The sequence below is a fragment of the Muntiacus reevesi genome, chromosome 7, assembly GCF_963930625.1.
Source record: "Muntiacus reevesi chromosome 7, mMunRee1.1, whole genome shotgun sequence".
Taxonomy (NCBI): domain Eukaryota; kingdom Metazoa; phylum Chordata; class Mammalia; order Artiodactyla; family Cervidae; genus Muntiacus; species Muntiacus reevesi.
The window spans coordinates 11,651,054-11,666,436 of NC_089255.1; the positions used below are offsets into that span (position 1 = coordinate 11,651,054).

Genomic DNA, 15,383 nt, shown 5'->3' on the forward strand with positions numbered 1-15,383 from the left:
CTTGCAGAAGTTTTACCTGCTCAGGAATGGAAACCTCCTCTGCCTGCTTATGATTTTCTGAGTATGATGGATGCGGCAGCATCTGAGCATCTTACTAGGAAAGATCCCGAGTGTATAAAAGAAACTGATGTGCAGGAAAGTGATAAAGAACAGCCTGACGATAAATCCACAATCACAGAGGAATCGACTGGAACATTGAAAATGAAGCATTCAAGCAGAAGTAGTTGGTTTGAAGAAGCCAAAAAACTGCTCAGGCATGATAATAAAGAATTATGATACTCAAAAGTGAGGTAATTTTATAGGGCTGTGAAAAGCTTCCCAAAGTCTTTTTGACTTATTTGATAGACTTGAGAATTTATTTCACTATAAAGTAATACTGAGTCATTTCAAGTTTCTAGATCAGGGCTATTCAATAGAAATATAATGTGCAATATAGTAATTTAGAATTTTCTGTAGCCACATTAAAATAAACTGAGCAGGTGAAATTAATTTTATTTCACCCAATTTAAGTATACCACCCAAAAATAGTTCCATTAACATAAAAATTGTGAGTTATTTTACATTCTTTTTTTGTATCAAGTCTTCAAAATCGAGTGCGTATTTTACGCTTACTACACATCCCACTTCAGAGTAGCTACGTTTCAAGTGCTCAGTAGCCACGTGTGGCTGGTGACACAGCTGAAGCCATATGTATTCATGTATCCATTTTCCCCCAAGCTCCCCTCCCATCCAGTCTGCCACACAACACTGAGCAGAGTTCCCTGTGCTATAGTTGGCCTTTCTTGGTTATTTATTTTAAATATAGCAGTGTGTACATGTCCATCCCAAACTCCCTAACACCCATAAGTTCATTCTCTAAGTCTGTGAGTCTCTTTCTATAAAACCAGTGTTTCTTAATCAGGGGAGAGTTTTGCCCCCAAGGGGACATTTGGTAATGTCAAGAGGCATTTTTGATTGTCGTTACTAGGGGCATTACTGGCATATAGTGGGGTTAAGTAGAAGCCAGGGATGCTAATAAGCATCTTACAATGCATTGGACAACTCCTCCTGCCCCAAACAAAGAATTATCCTGCTCAAATGTCAATAATCCCAAGTTTGGGTTAAACTAATCGGTGGCAAAATGTTAAATTCCCTTATATTTTTAAATGTAATGAAATAACCCTAAAAAAAATGCAGAGTAAGATATATTTAATATATATTATGTTGTATATGTTATATAATGATTATCTTATATATAATAATATATATTACATATAATATATATATAATTCTTATATATATACAGTTGCTCCTTAGACCAACCTAGATTTGAACTGCACCGTTCTACTTACATGTAGATTTCTTTCACTGAATACTTTCTACAGTACTATAGTGTCCATGGTTGATTGACTCTGCAGATGTGGAACCATAGATATGGAGGGCTAACTGTAAGAAAGCTGTTTGTTTGGGGGTTGGCTCCCCTAAACCCCACATTATTCAAGGGTCAACTGTATATTTCATTGTATCATAGATCATTTGTTCCACCCAGCACCCTTCCTAGATGTTTTTCTTATGGCATGTAATCTGTATTAATTCAATTCATTCTCAGTTTTTTATTTGTTACATGGGAGATATGAAAGTTAACTCCAAATATAGCTTGTATTAATAAAACGTCACCAGCCTAGCCATTAACTGTAAGCACATAAAAACTTGAAATCAATTAGTCATTGTACCATAGCCAGAAATTTTGACAGTTATTAATATGTGTTTTTAATAATTTTAAATAAATTGGATTTCAGGCTACCTTTAAAAGCTTCCTGTGGCCTCTATCATGCTGTCTATTGGACTACTTTCCCTGTATCAGTTGGATTTCTTTGGTTTCAAGCAACAGAAATTTAGCTTTGATTAACTTAAGCAAAGTAAGAATATTGGTAATTCATAGAGTTAAGTTATGCTTTGAAAAAATACAAAAGCTGTTCGGGGATCTGTATAGCAGGAACTAACCAGCTCAGTAACTTTTCTGTCTTTCTGTCCAGCTGTTTTTCTGTCTTTCATGTCTCAGGGACTCCTGGGAATGTTGGCTAGGGGAAGACTAACTGGCAGCCCTAATCAGATTTCTACAATACAGAAGAGGTGAGCCTTACAGAAGAAATCTAGATTCTGTTTGCTAAGAAAGGGAGCTTGAGTGTGGAGAGGGAAAAAAATAGCAAAGAGGAAATCTATGAATCCTCAAGACACCACTTGCTGTGCTTCTACCTAGCATTTTATCCTTTTCAGGTGTTTCTGTCACATCCTGCTGCCCATATGTGAGAGTTTCAAAAGCTCGCTCTCTCTATCCTCAAGTGTTGGAGTTTTCCTATGTATCTCCCTGAATTTCTGTAAGAGTTGGCCAGTGCATATGTACATTCTGAGTAACATTTCACTCCTCATGAATCAAATTATTTTACCCTCTCCCGACTCACCTATGCTAAAAGAAACATCCTTGGTCCAGCCCTTATGATGAAATATTTCATTCACTTCACATTTCCTGGAGTTCATTATCCAAACTTATGCTTCTTTTAAAAACTAACTAAACATGCATAAGCCGAACATTTTATTCAAAGATCTGTGTCTATCATTGGTAATAGAAAATAATCAAATAGGTATACCTTGGGAGTTGTGCTTCCATTTAAGATGTAGAAAGCTGCAAGAGAATGTTCCTCCCATCTTAATAAGAAAACAAAATCAAAACTTTTCTATTACACATCAGAGAGCCAAAGGAACAGAATTCCAGAATGACAGGCCTCTTGAAGAGACAGAATACATGAACTATTTCACCTGTGGCAGAGAATAGGAGGCTGCCAGTAAAGAAGACACTTAGAAAGATCTAAGATGTGTCCCTGCCTGCAAGTTAAAAGTTAGCTTGCCATAGTTTCTTGTACTAGAGACAAGGGACTTCATTACTTAACCCAATAGTATCAATCAGTGTCAGTATCCGTGCTGGTTCCCCGATCCCCAGTCCCACAGGGCAATGAGAGGAGGGCCAGGTGACACCTATACATGCCTATACATTGCCTTTCAGGGAGGTACCCTGAGCTCCAGGAACCTAAATATTTTATAATGAGTATTAAGCAGCCTGTCCTTTGCTCTGAAGGGAGACATCTTTGTTACAGTAGACAGTAATCAAATATGTCTCTCTTCAGAGGAAGATGCTATCTCTGTTTACCCCAGCTGAGAAGGTGGTTGAGACAGAACAGCGGCAGTCAGTTCTTCTCCATAGATCATGTGCAAACATGAGCGACCCATGAAAAAGTATTTCCCAACAAAAATCAGCTAAAATTTTAAAGAATTTAGGGGCAAGCATGGACGAAGAAGGCAATGGCAACCCACTCCAGTACTCTTGCCTGGAAAATCCCATGGGCAGAGGAGCATGGTGGGCTGCAGTCCATGGGGTTGTGAAGAGTCGGACACGGCTGAGCGACTTCACTTTTCACCTTCATGCATTGGAGAAGGAAATGGCAACCCACTCCAGTGTTCTTGTCTGGAGAATCCCAGGGATGGGAAAACCTGGTGGGCTGCCATCTATGGGGTCTCACAGAGTCAGACACGACTGAAGCGACTTAGCAGCAGTAGCAGCAGCATGGACCGACTATTAGCTCTGAGTAAGTGGGAGCTTATCTCTCCTTGGTATTCTTTGGAACTCTGCATTCAAATGGGTATATCTTTCCTTTTCTCCTTTGCTTTTCACTTCGCTTTTGTTCACAGCTATCTGTAAGGCCTCCTCAGACAGCCATATTGCTTTTTTGCATTTCTTTTTCTTGGGGATAAGAAAGTCTTACTCAGTGATCAGTGCAAAGAAATAGAGGAAAACAATAGAATGGGAAAGACTAGAGATCTCTTCAAGAATATTAGAGATACCAAGGGAACATTTCTTGCAAAGGTGGGCTTAATAAAGGAATAATGGTATACCATTTCAATAAAGAAAGCAGAAGATATTAAGAAGAGGTGGCTAGAGTACACAGAAGAACTGTACAAAAAAGATCTTCATGACCCAGATAATCAAAATGGTGTGATCACTCACCTAGAGCCAGACATCCTGGAATGTGAAGTCAAGTGGGCCTTAGGAAGCATCACTACGAACAAAGCTAGTGGAGGTGATGGAATTCCAGTTGAGCTATTTCAAATCCCGAAAGATGGTGCTGTGAAAGTGCTGCACTCAATATGCCAGCAAATTTGGAAAACTCAGCAGTGGCCACAGGACTGGAAAAGGTCAGTTTTCATTCCAATCCCTAAGAAAGGCAATGCCAAAGAATACTCAAACTACCACACAATTGCACTCATCTCACACGCTAGTAAAGTAATGCTCAAAATTCTCCAAGCCAGGCTCCAGCAATACGTGAACCGTGAACTTCTCGATGTTCAAGCTGGTTTTAGAAAAGGCAGAGGAACAGAGATCAAATTACCAACATCCGCTGGATCATGGAAAAAGCAAGAGAGTTCCAGAAAAACATCTATTTCTGCTTTATTGACTATGCCAAAGTTTTTGACTGTATGGATCACAATAAACTGTGGAAAATTCTGAAAGAGATGGAAATACCAGACCACCTGACCTGCCTCTTGAGAAACCTATAATGCAGGTCATGAAGCAACAGTTAGAACTGGACATGGAACAACAGACTGGTTCCAAATAGGAAAAGGAGTATGTCAAAGCTGTATATTGTCACTCTGCTTATTTAACTTACATGCAGAGTACATCATGAGAAACGCTGGACTGGATGAAGCACAAGCTGGGATCAAGATTGCCGGGAGAAGTATCAATAACCTCATTTATGCAGATGACACCGTCTTATGGCAGAAAGTGAAGAATTAAAGGGCCTCTTGATGAAAGTGAAAGAGGAGAGTGAAAAAGTTGGTTTAAAGCTCAACATTCAGAAAACTAAGATCATGGCATCCAGTTCCATCACTTCATGGCAAATGGATGGGGAAACAATGGAAATAGTGAGAGACTTTTTTTTCTGGGCTCCAACATCACTGCAGACAGTGACTGTAGCCATGAAGTTAAAAAGACACTTACTCCTTGGAAGGAAAGTTATGACCAACCTAGAGGCATATTAAAAAGCAGAGACATTACTTTGCCAACGAAGGTCTGTCTAATTAAGGCTATGGTTTTTCCTAGTCATGTATGGATGTAAGAGTTGGACTATAAAGAAAGTTGAGTGCTGAAGCATTGATGCTTTTGAACTGTGGTGTTGGAGGAGACTCTTGAGAGTCCCTTGGACTGCAAAGAGATCCAACCAGTCCATCCTAAGGGAGATCAGTCCTGAGTATTCATTGGAAGGACTGATACTGAGGCTCAAACTCCAATACTTTGGCCACCTGATGTGAAGAGCTGACTCATTTGAAAAGAACCTGATGCTGGGGAAGATTGAACGCAGGAGAAGGGGACGGCAGAGGATGAGATGTTTGAACGGCATCACTGACTCAATGGAGATGAGTTTGAGTAAACTCTGGGAGTTGATATTGTACAGGGAGGCCTGGCATGCTGAGGTCCATGGGGTCACGAAGAGTCGGAAACGACTGAGCGACTGAACTGAACTGAACTGAAGTGGGAGCTTTGACATGACAGTAGTTCACGTTCTCCTCGGAGCTCCTTTCCACCAGTTTCTGCTGGGTGCTATGAGAACTTTTGGGGCAGGAGCCTGGTGAGAAGATATCCCTCAAAGACACAGGCGTGCAGGTAGTGGTTGATCTAATGTTCTCGGGTGATGAAACATTGACCACTTCCTCAGACTTTCTCTTATATCAGTAAAAAACATTAACCACTGCTGGAGAGAGCGTAACTTCCTGCCTTCGGGGCCCAGGCACAGATCCACTGCATCTGGGGAAGGAGTAAATGCAAAAAGCTTTGGCCCCTGGGGAGAGGTAGAAAACCTCTTTGGCCCAGGAAACTGCACCAACACCAAGTGGAGATCTGCTATCAATGGGAGAAGAGCAGTTCACCACTGGGGGAGCTTGAGGCTGTGGGGTGACACAGGTAAGCAGGACTGGCCCAAAGCTGAAGGTGGAGAAGGAGAACAGATACTCTGGCACCCAGGTCTGACCCAAGTGCAAGATGACTTCAGCCTATCCCTGAAGGATCATGCAGACTGTATTACACCAAAGGTAAAAATAATAAAATCCAAGCCCGTTTTCACGGATTTGATTCACTCACACTAGTGGCCATGTTTAAGTATTATTTATCTTTCTCAACTATTCTCCACAAGATGTGTGGCATTCAGTCAAAAAATCTAAGACTTAAAAAAAGTAAAACAATTCGTAGTCAAGAGATGAAACAAATGACACAACTAAACTCAGAAATGACCCAGATATTGGAAATTGTGAGACAGAGACTTCTAACTATGATGAATGTGTTAAAGGATTTACTGGGAAAACAAAAGGCAAGCCTGAGCATATCTGCCGAAAACAGGCATTTATAAAAGTCACCAGAGTGGACTTGAAAAAAACCAAAATGGAACTTTTAGAAATAAAAATACAATAACTAAGATTAAAAATTTAAATTAGACACAGCTGAAAAGAAAGTGATAATGAGAAGATAGATGATAAAAATTATTCAAAATACACCACAGAGAGGCAAAAAAATGAAACATACAGAAAAGAGATTAAAAGTCCAGGATGATGGAGAGAGAAAGATTAACACCTGTTAATAATTAATAGGTGTTCCACAAGGAGAAGAGGGAGAATGGGGGCAGAGATACCAAATATGGAGACAATTACTCAGGATTTTCCAGAGTGATGAAAGATACCAATTCACAAATTCAGAAGTTTATAAATTTCTAAGTGGATTAAATAAAAAGAAATCTGTACTGGACACACAGTGAAACTACAGAACATCAAAGGCAAAGAGAATCTTAAAAGATGTCAAAGAAAAAGACCAATTACATCCACACTATTGGAAGCTGGACAACAGCTGAATCAGAGGCTGTGGCATGATATTTTCAAAAGGCTGCAAGGAAAATATTTGCTAACCCAGAATTTATATCCAGTGAAAATTTCTTTTGAAAAAAGGATAAGATAAACACAGTTCAGAATAGCAGAGACTGAGTGGCCATCAAGAAAAATAAGGAGATTCCGGATATTTATTTCATGTGGAAGGAAAGAGATCCCAGATGGAGGGCAGAGAAGGCAAAAGACATAAAGGAGCAAAGTGATAAATACATGGGTGAATCTGAATGAGCACCAAGAGCATAAAACACTCATAAATGCAAAATTTAAAAGAAAACATGATGAAATTAACATATTAATGACAACAATGTATAAGTAGGGAAAGCAGTCAATACAGATAATGTACTCTTAAGTTCCCTGGGAAATGGAGATGGTTATTGATTAGTCTTAGCTTGTGACAGGCAGAAAGTATGCATTTTGTAACTTTTAGGGTATCCACTAAAAGGATAGAAAACTTTCACATGGTGAGAGGGCAAAAATGTAGGTACCAAAAATAATCAACAGCAAGAAAAGAAAATAAATGAAAAATAGAACAGGTGGGATAAATAACACAAAATAAGACAGCAATTTAAACAGAAATTCTAGTAAACAAGTGCTAATGGGTCAAATATTCCAATTAAAAGACCATCAAGCAGGATCAAAAAGTCAATTACACAAAGTTTATAAAAGACACAAGTTAAATATACAGAAGGTTAAAGGTAAAAGGACAGAAAAAGGTATGCCATTCAATTTCTACGTAAGAAAAAGTTGGTCAGATTAGACAGCCTTAATATCAGATAAGAAAGACATTAAGGCAAACAGCATTATTGAAGATAATAAATCACTTCATAATAATAAAATGTTCAATTTGTAACACTTGTAAATTCGTGATCACCTAAGAACAGTGTTCACACTGTTCATGGGGTTCTCAAGGCAAGAATACTGAAGTGGTTTGCCATTCCCTTCTCCAGGGGAGCACGTCTTGTCAGAGTTCTCCAATATGACCCATCCATCTTGGGTGGCCCTACAGGGCATGGCTCATAGTTTCATTTAGTTAGACAAGGCTATGGTCCATGTGATCAGCTTGATTAGTTTTCTGTGACTATGGTTTTCATTCTGTCTGCCCTCTGCCTGATAAGGATAAGAGGCTTATGGAAGCTTCCAGATAGGAGAGACTGACTGTGGGGGAAACTGGGTCTTGTTCTTATAGGCAGGGCCATGCTCAGTAAATCTTTAATCCAATTTTCTGTTGATGGGTGGGGCTGTGTTCCCTCCCTCTTGTTTGACCTGAGACCAAACTATGGTGGAAGTAATGAAGATAACGGTGACCTCCTTCAAAAGGTCCCGTGCACGCACTGCCACACTCAGCGCCCCGACTCTGTAGCAGGCCTCTGCCGACCCACGCCTCCACCACAGACTCCTGGACACTCACAGGCAAGTCTGAGTCAGTCTCTTTTGGGGTCACTGCTCCTTTCTCCTGGGTCCTGGTGCACACAAGGTTTTGTTTGTGCCCTCCAAAACTGTTTCCCCAGCCCTGTGTAAGCTGTGTAATCAATTCGCATGGCCTCCAAAGTCAAATTCCCTGGGGGTTCTCAGTCCCTTTGCCAGATTACCAGGTTTATTGACTATGCCAAAGCCTTTGACTGTGTGGATCACAAGAAACTGTGGAAAATTCTGAAAGAGATGGGAATACCAGACCACCTGGACTGCCTCCTGAGAAACCTGTATGCAGGTCAAGAAGCAACAGTTAGAACTGGACATGGAACAACAGACTGGTTCCAAATCAGGAAAGGAGTACGTCAAGGCTGTATACTGTCACCCTGCTTATTTAACTTATATGCAGAGTACATCATGTGAAATGCTGGGCTGGATGAAGCACAGCTGGAATCAAGAGTGTTGGGAGAATACCGATAACCTCAGATATGCAGATGACACTGCCCTTATGGCAGAAAGCAAAGAACTAAAGAGCCTCTTGATGAAAGTGAAAGAGGAGAGTGAAAAAGTTGGCTTAAAGCTCAACATTTAGAAAACTAAGATCATGGCATCTGGCCCTATTACTTCATGGCAAATAGATGGGGAAACAATGGAAACAGTGACAGACTTTATTTTCTTGGGCTCCAAAATCACTGCAGATGGTGACTGCAGGCTTGAAATTAAAAGACGTTTGCTCCTTGGAAGAAAAGCTATGACCAAGCTAGACAGCATATTAAAAAGTAGAGACATTACTTGGCCAACAAATGTCTATCTAGTCAAAGCTTTGGTTTTTCCATTGTCATGTATGGATGTGAGAGTTGGATCATAAAGAAAGCTGAGTGCTGAAGAATTGATGCTTTTGAACTGTGGTGTTGGAGAAGACTCTTGAAAGTCCCTTGGATGGCAAGGAGATCAAATCAGTCAATCCTAAGGGAAACCAGTCCTGAATCTTCATTGGAAAGACTGGGGCTGAACCTGAAACTCCAATACTTTGGCCACCTCATGTGAAGAACTGACTCATTGGAAAAGACCCTGATGCTGGGAAAGATTGATGGCAGGAGGAGATGGGGATGACAGAGGATGAGATGGGTTGATGGCATCACTGATTCAATGGACATGAGTTTGAGCAAGCTTTGGGAGTTGGTGATGGACAGGGAAGCCTGGTGTGCTGCAGTCCATGGGGTCACAAAGAGTCAGACACGACTGAGTGACTGAACTGAACTGAATAACAGTTTTAAACTATATGACACAAGGTTAATAGTTCACAAATTATCAAGTGTCATTTAATAAGCTTAATCTTACTTTGCCTGACCACAGAATATTCATTCTTTTTGAGCATACATGGAACATTTACAAAAACTGATATGTGTTAAACCATAAAGCAAGTCTCAATAATTGTTAAAGGACTAAAATCATAAAGAACATACCCTCTGACCACAATGCAGTTAATCTAGGGGGAAAAGAAAGACCAAATGATAACTAGGTTATGTAGAGTTAAGGGGATGGGTATGCGAGTCTAAACTTTAGATAAAAATCTGGGAGTCATACAGTTTATTAATGGCAAGACTTGGAGTTAAACCTGAGTCTCTTTCATATTCATTTAGTGGCATGATACCATATAAAGACTTTTCTTTTTTTTTTTTTTGCACTGAAAAAATACTGCAATACTTCTTTTTGCACTGAAAGTCAATACATATAATACATAAAAATAATACAAAAATGGCCTATTGCTGGATAATTGAATAAGCAGAGAATTTGAAAATCTCTCCCACTTAAGAGTTGTTTCATGTTCTCACACTTTATGGTTGTAGGTTTTAATTTCATAGTCTTTTAAAATATGCCTTTTTTTTTTTTTTTTAAACTAAGATCATCCAAGGCTTAGTTTGGATAACCCAGGATCAAGTTCTTATATAGGCCTTAAGAGCTATTAAAAATAACCCAGGGTCAAGTTCTTATATAGTCGTTAAGAGCTATTAAAAAAAACAGATGGAGTCTTGTGAAATATTCCAGACAGCCCTTCTGACTTGTAGTAGGTGAAATTTCACGTCAACCTTTTAATCAAATAAAGTACTCATTTCCTCTGACCTTAGGTGCAGTCCTAATTTTCTGTTTCTTACGTAGATACTTTACGATAGTCTGTTTCTGAAAAACTAATTTTCCTCACATTTAAACATATTTCCTGGCTAGAGAAACAACATAACCTGCTACCAGTTCTTTGTGACATGAAACTTCTTCTGAGTGCATGGTTTCTTATGTTAAGAGTAACCAATGCATTTAAATCTCTTCCCCGACGTTACCAGAGTGGAACTCTAAGGATACATCAGCTTTAGATGGTCTTGACAAGTGTGAATAGTAAGTAAATCCCTAATGAGACACTAAAACAAGGTAGGATTATTCTTGTTTCTAAAGATAATTATACTGGAGGGAAGAAGAGAGGGGAGGAAGTTATTGGAAGACAGTTTCCTTAAAAAGAGTCTAAGGAAGCATCATTCAATTGTTCAATTGAAATACTTCATTCAAATTCAATTCAAATACTAACAATTTGTTTTGTATTTGACCTAATGTTTCACTTCTTATTTTTAGTTTTTGAGATGCCTATGTTGAACATGTTTCTTATTGAGGTTTGGTAAAAAGAGTTAAGAATATCTACATATCCAGAAACATCTGGGAGAGGTGGTATTGCACTGTACATAGAGTATGGGGTGATTTGAACTGATTTGGACTGAAGAGTCTTCAAGTCCTTATTCTTTCAATAGCTAGCTGTATGGTGTTGTGAATTACTTAAAGTTTTTACATCTTGGTTTCTTTATTGAACATATTGCTCATCAGATAGTGTTGTGGATTAAATGGGAGAATGCATAGAGAGCATTTGATAAAAACCTTCTTAAAGGTGGTTTTATTTATTAGAAACTTTTTCCTATTAGCAAAGTAATATATCCTTGTAACAAAAATTCAAAGAATACGGAAATCTAAAAAAGCACAATAGTTGTCTCACTTCCCTCTGACTCTAATTACAGAGCCAAGTGTTAACCACACTAATAATTTGGTTTGTATTTGACCTAAATATTTCACTTCTTATTTTTAGAGTTTGAGATGCCTATGTTAGAACATGCTTCTCATTCAATTTACTTTTCCTTTCCATATATAACATTAGAAAAATGTTTCTTTCACTCTCTGGTTAAATCCATATTTAGTGTTCACACAGAGGTCTGGAAATAGAGGTTGTAGAAGAATCATTTGATCATAAATATACTCCATATTTGCCTTAGAATTGGAGTTTGCTCTTCCAACCTGAACTTTAAAAATTAGCATAATTATACCTACAGTGTCCTTTGGCTGAAAAGAATACCACCCTCCCATCCCCAGGCATCCCAGAGTACAATGCCTAAGAGCATCGTTCCGTACTGAGTAGCACACATCCAGATGTCCTGTTAAGGGCAGCATCCCCCATATGTCTAGGTATTGCTTGTGCTAGTGTCTGATGAATACTGCTGGGGGTGTGAATGTCATATCAACTAAGAATGCTTTAACTGCATGTAACAGATAACCTGACAGTAGCTTAAATATGTAGGGTGTTGTTTTACCTGATGAGAAGCCTGCAGATAAAGCAGTTCCCTGGTAGCACTAGGTTCTGTTTTTGGCTTTGCTGTCCATATTGTAATGGCTTGTTTCCCCTTCTCTGCAAGGCGCTTGCTGAGGCTGAAGTGTCCAGCAATGTATTCAAGGCAGGAGGAAAGGAGGGAGGGTAGTGCCAGATAGGTCTTTCTCCATTTTATATGGAAAACAAAGGCATAATCAGAAGTCCTGGGAGACTTCTGTTTGTGTATCATACTTGGACCAGAGCTGGACCACACAGCTACTCCTACCTACAAAAGAGCTGGGAAGCAAGTCATGTATTTGGTTTCCCAATCTCTACATTGGGAAACAGCAATGGAAAATGGTGCAATCAATGCACAGTCTCTGGCACAAGGAGGGAAAGTGGGAGATGAGGGGGTGGATTATAACTGGTCTGCTGCTTTTTTTCTTCTTGTTGGTGCTGGTCTGAAGACACACCCCAGTCTTAGCAGTGAAGGTGACCCCCAAGCTCTCCAATGAGAAGCTCCATACCAAGGGAAGGCCTGGATCCCCCCAATTGTTACATCTCTTAATGACCAGCTCCCTTGGTTCATACATAGTTACTTGCCCAGGGTGCCAGTGCTCCCTGAGGCAGGGTTGAGGCAGTTCTGACATCTGCCATCTCTTTTTTTTGTGTGTGGTTAACACTTGACATTTACTAATTAAGACAACCAACACTTTTACTTCTATTTGCATTTATTTTCTGCGGCATTTATTCCCGGGCCATAAGTTTTTGTTTCTTCAATTTCTTCTGGGATATCTTTTTCTTCTGTGCAACCTCCTCTTCTGGTTTAGGAACAATCTGTTCTTTTTCAGTAAGGATCATCTCAATGTGGCAGGGAGAGCTCATGTAGGGGTTGATCTGACCGTGAGCTCTGTAAGTCCTGCGCCGCATCTTGGGGGCTTTGTTCACTTGGATGTACACAGTGACCAGAGAATCTACATCTAAGCCCTTAAGTTCAGCATTACTCTCTGCATTTTTGAGCATGTGTAGTAAAAATTCAGCACTCTTTTGGGGCCACTGACCCTGCATCCAGCCCCAGTGTTTGGCCTGTGCACACCAACCAACTCCATCGTTGTAACGATGGAATGGCACACATTGCTTCTTTAAAGTAACATCCTTCAGATACTTCGTGGATTTTCAGATATGCATACCCTTTATGGCCTGGGCAGTTTCACGAGTGTTCTTAAAGTGAACATGAAGATTTGAACCTCTTGATTTGCATGATTTTGTGGGGTTTTCTAGGTCGAGTGAATAGCGCACCATTTTTAGGGGTCAGCTCAGGCCGCTCACCGAAAAGCCATCTGCCATCTCTTGAGACCCAGGCTCTCTGTTGCTGTTCTCTGTCAGCTCAGTCATGCATTCAGCCAAAAATTATCATAACTTTCTACCCTCAAGGTTTGTTTTGGGTACTTTTCCTTCCCATCTTCCCTGCTCCTGAGTGTGGTTGAGCTCCTGGGAAGACCTCTCAAAGTCCAGGTATCCTTATGCAAATAAGTCCACCCTTTATTGAATTTTTCCTACCCAGGGGTCGTGGGCTTCGTGTGCTCTTTTCTGTAGCCAGAGGTTCCTGGCTTACACTTGCTTAACAAGTAAGAAGCTTTCAAATGACTCTCTGAAGAACAAGGAATATCATCCAAGGTGACTGGATTGCCTACTTGCTTATCAGAGAAGTGGAGTTCGCCTCCTCCTATCTAAAAAAAAGAAAAGCTGGCTACACAAAAAATTAGAAAATATGCAGTAATTGCAATACTTGCACATGGCATAATTGATTCTGAAGTTTCATGCAACATATCTTTAGATCATGTTATTCCTTCATTCAACCATCTGTGGTGCCCATAAGTGCCAGACCCTAAGCCAAATACTATGGATATAAAGTGAAATCAGGCATTGTCCTTTACCTGAAAGACCTTAGTATCCAGTGTGTGTGGGAGATATGGAAACCATTTTCGCCTGTTGCCTTTTTAGTGATAGGGCCAAGAGGTGCCTAGGATGATAGGGAGTCCCAGGGGATCCAGGGCAGCTGAACAAGCTAAGGGCCAGACAACTTTCTAGGGGAGATGATACTTGAGCTGAATTTTGAGTATAAGTAGAAGTTGCTAAGGGAATTTCCAAGGAGATGAAAGAGCATGGGTGATGACAGGATGTCCATGGTATTTTTTCTGCTGCACACACTAGGTCATTTCTGCATAAGCCAGCTCATTATACAACTGGTGCATGAAACAAGAGAAGGAGTTCCATACAGAGAGAAGGGTATTTGGTGAAACGCAGTCTAGGAGGCCAGAGAGGAACAGGAGCCAGGTACTACAAATTGATGTTGAACTAATGAACTTGAACTCTGGATCATAGGTTGTAGATTTAAGTTACAAGCTTATTAGGTGATTTTCCCTTCTAAGAGCGAAAAAGTAAACTTTAAACATTTCTATTTTAATGAAAGGGAAAAGTTAAAACATCAATGCTGGGTTGAGTGCAAAGCCCCATCTTCCCAAAAAGATAAGTCCAATTATTTTAGAGTAATAGTCCCTTTCTGCCAGTCTGTTTGCTTGCATTAGCTTAAGTATATTAAACCCTCTGAGGATTTAAAAGTTGTAGGTGAATGTTTTATCCTGGAAATTATAATGAATTAGAAACTCTCTAGGGCTGAAGTTATTTCCTACAGTAATTTTTCCAGGCTATTGGAGTACAATTTATTCCCCTGCAATATAAAATGCAGAAAATGGGGACTGAGTTAGTAAACCTCTCTTGGCATCTCAGTTATTACAACTCCAGGAAATGACAAAAATATGGGGAGAACAGAGACCAATATTTGCACATCAATTTTCTCTCTTTATTTTGGCTTCAAAGTGTTCCAGTATTTCTCTAGTTTCCTAGAAGATCAGGACTTTGAGAAGCAGATTCTCATCATAGGGTCAATACAATTCAAGTCAGAAAGAGTGAATTTTATTTTTAGATTTTTTTAAAACTTTAAATTGCAGCAAAAACATTCATTTACTGGTTTTAAAACCCCTTATGTGTATACATACCACAGTGCTGCAATGAACATTGGGGTATATGTGTCGTTTTCAATTATGGTTTCCTCAGGGTATATGCCCAGTAGTGGGATTGTTGGGTCATATGATAACTTTATTCCTAGTTTTTGAAGAATCTTCATACTCTTCTCCATAGTGGCTGTATCAATTTGCATTCCCACCAACAGTGCAAGGGGGTTCCCTTTTCTCATGGAACATTACTCAGCCACAAAAAGGAGCACATTTGACTCAGTTCTGATAAAGTGGATGAACCTAGAGCCTACTATACAGAGTTAAGTAAGTCAGAAAAGCAGATATCATATATTAACACGTATATATGGAATCTA

The 15,383-nt window shown here is 39.6% G+C and overlaps 1 protein-coding gene and 1 pseudogene across 4 annotated transcripts in view; one reads left to right on the forward strand and one right to left on the reverse strand.

Annotated features, from left to right (window-relative positions):
* Nucleotides 1–1,772, forward strand: part of TXNDC16 (thioredoxin domain containing 16) — an 86,158-nt gene extending 84,386 nt beyond the window's left edge. For all 4 annotated transcript variants that reach the window (XM_065940585.1, XM_065940584.1, XM_065940586.1 and 1 more), the window contains one exon: nt 8–1,772. In XM_065940585.1, the coding sequence (XP_065796657.1) occupies nt 8–276 (269 nt within the window). In that variant the 3' untranslated portion in view covers nt 277–1,772. The remainder of the gene's footprint in view (nt 1–7) is intronic.
* Nucleotides 1,773–12,684: 10,912 nt separating this feature from the next.
* LOC136172028 (large ribosomal subunit protein uL22-like) lies at nt 12,685–13,294 on the reverse strand (annotated as a pseudogene).
* Between the last annotated feature and the right edge of the window lie 2,089 nt (nt 13,295–15,383).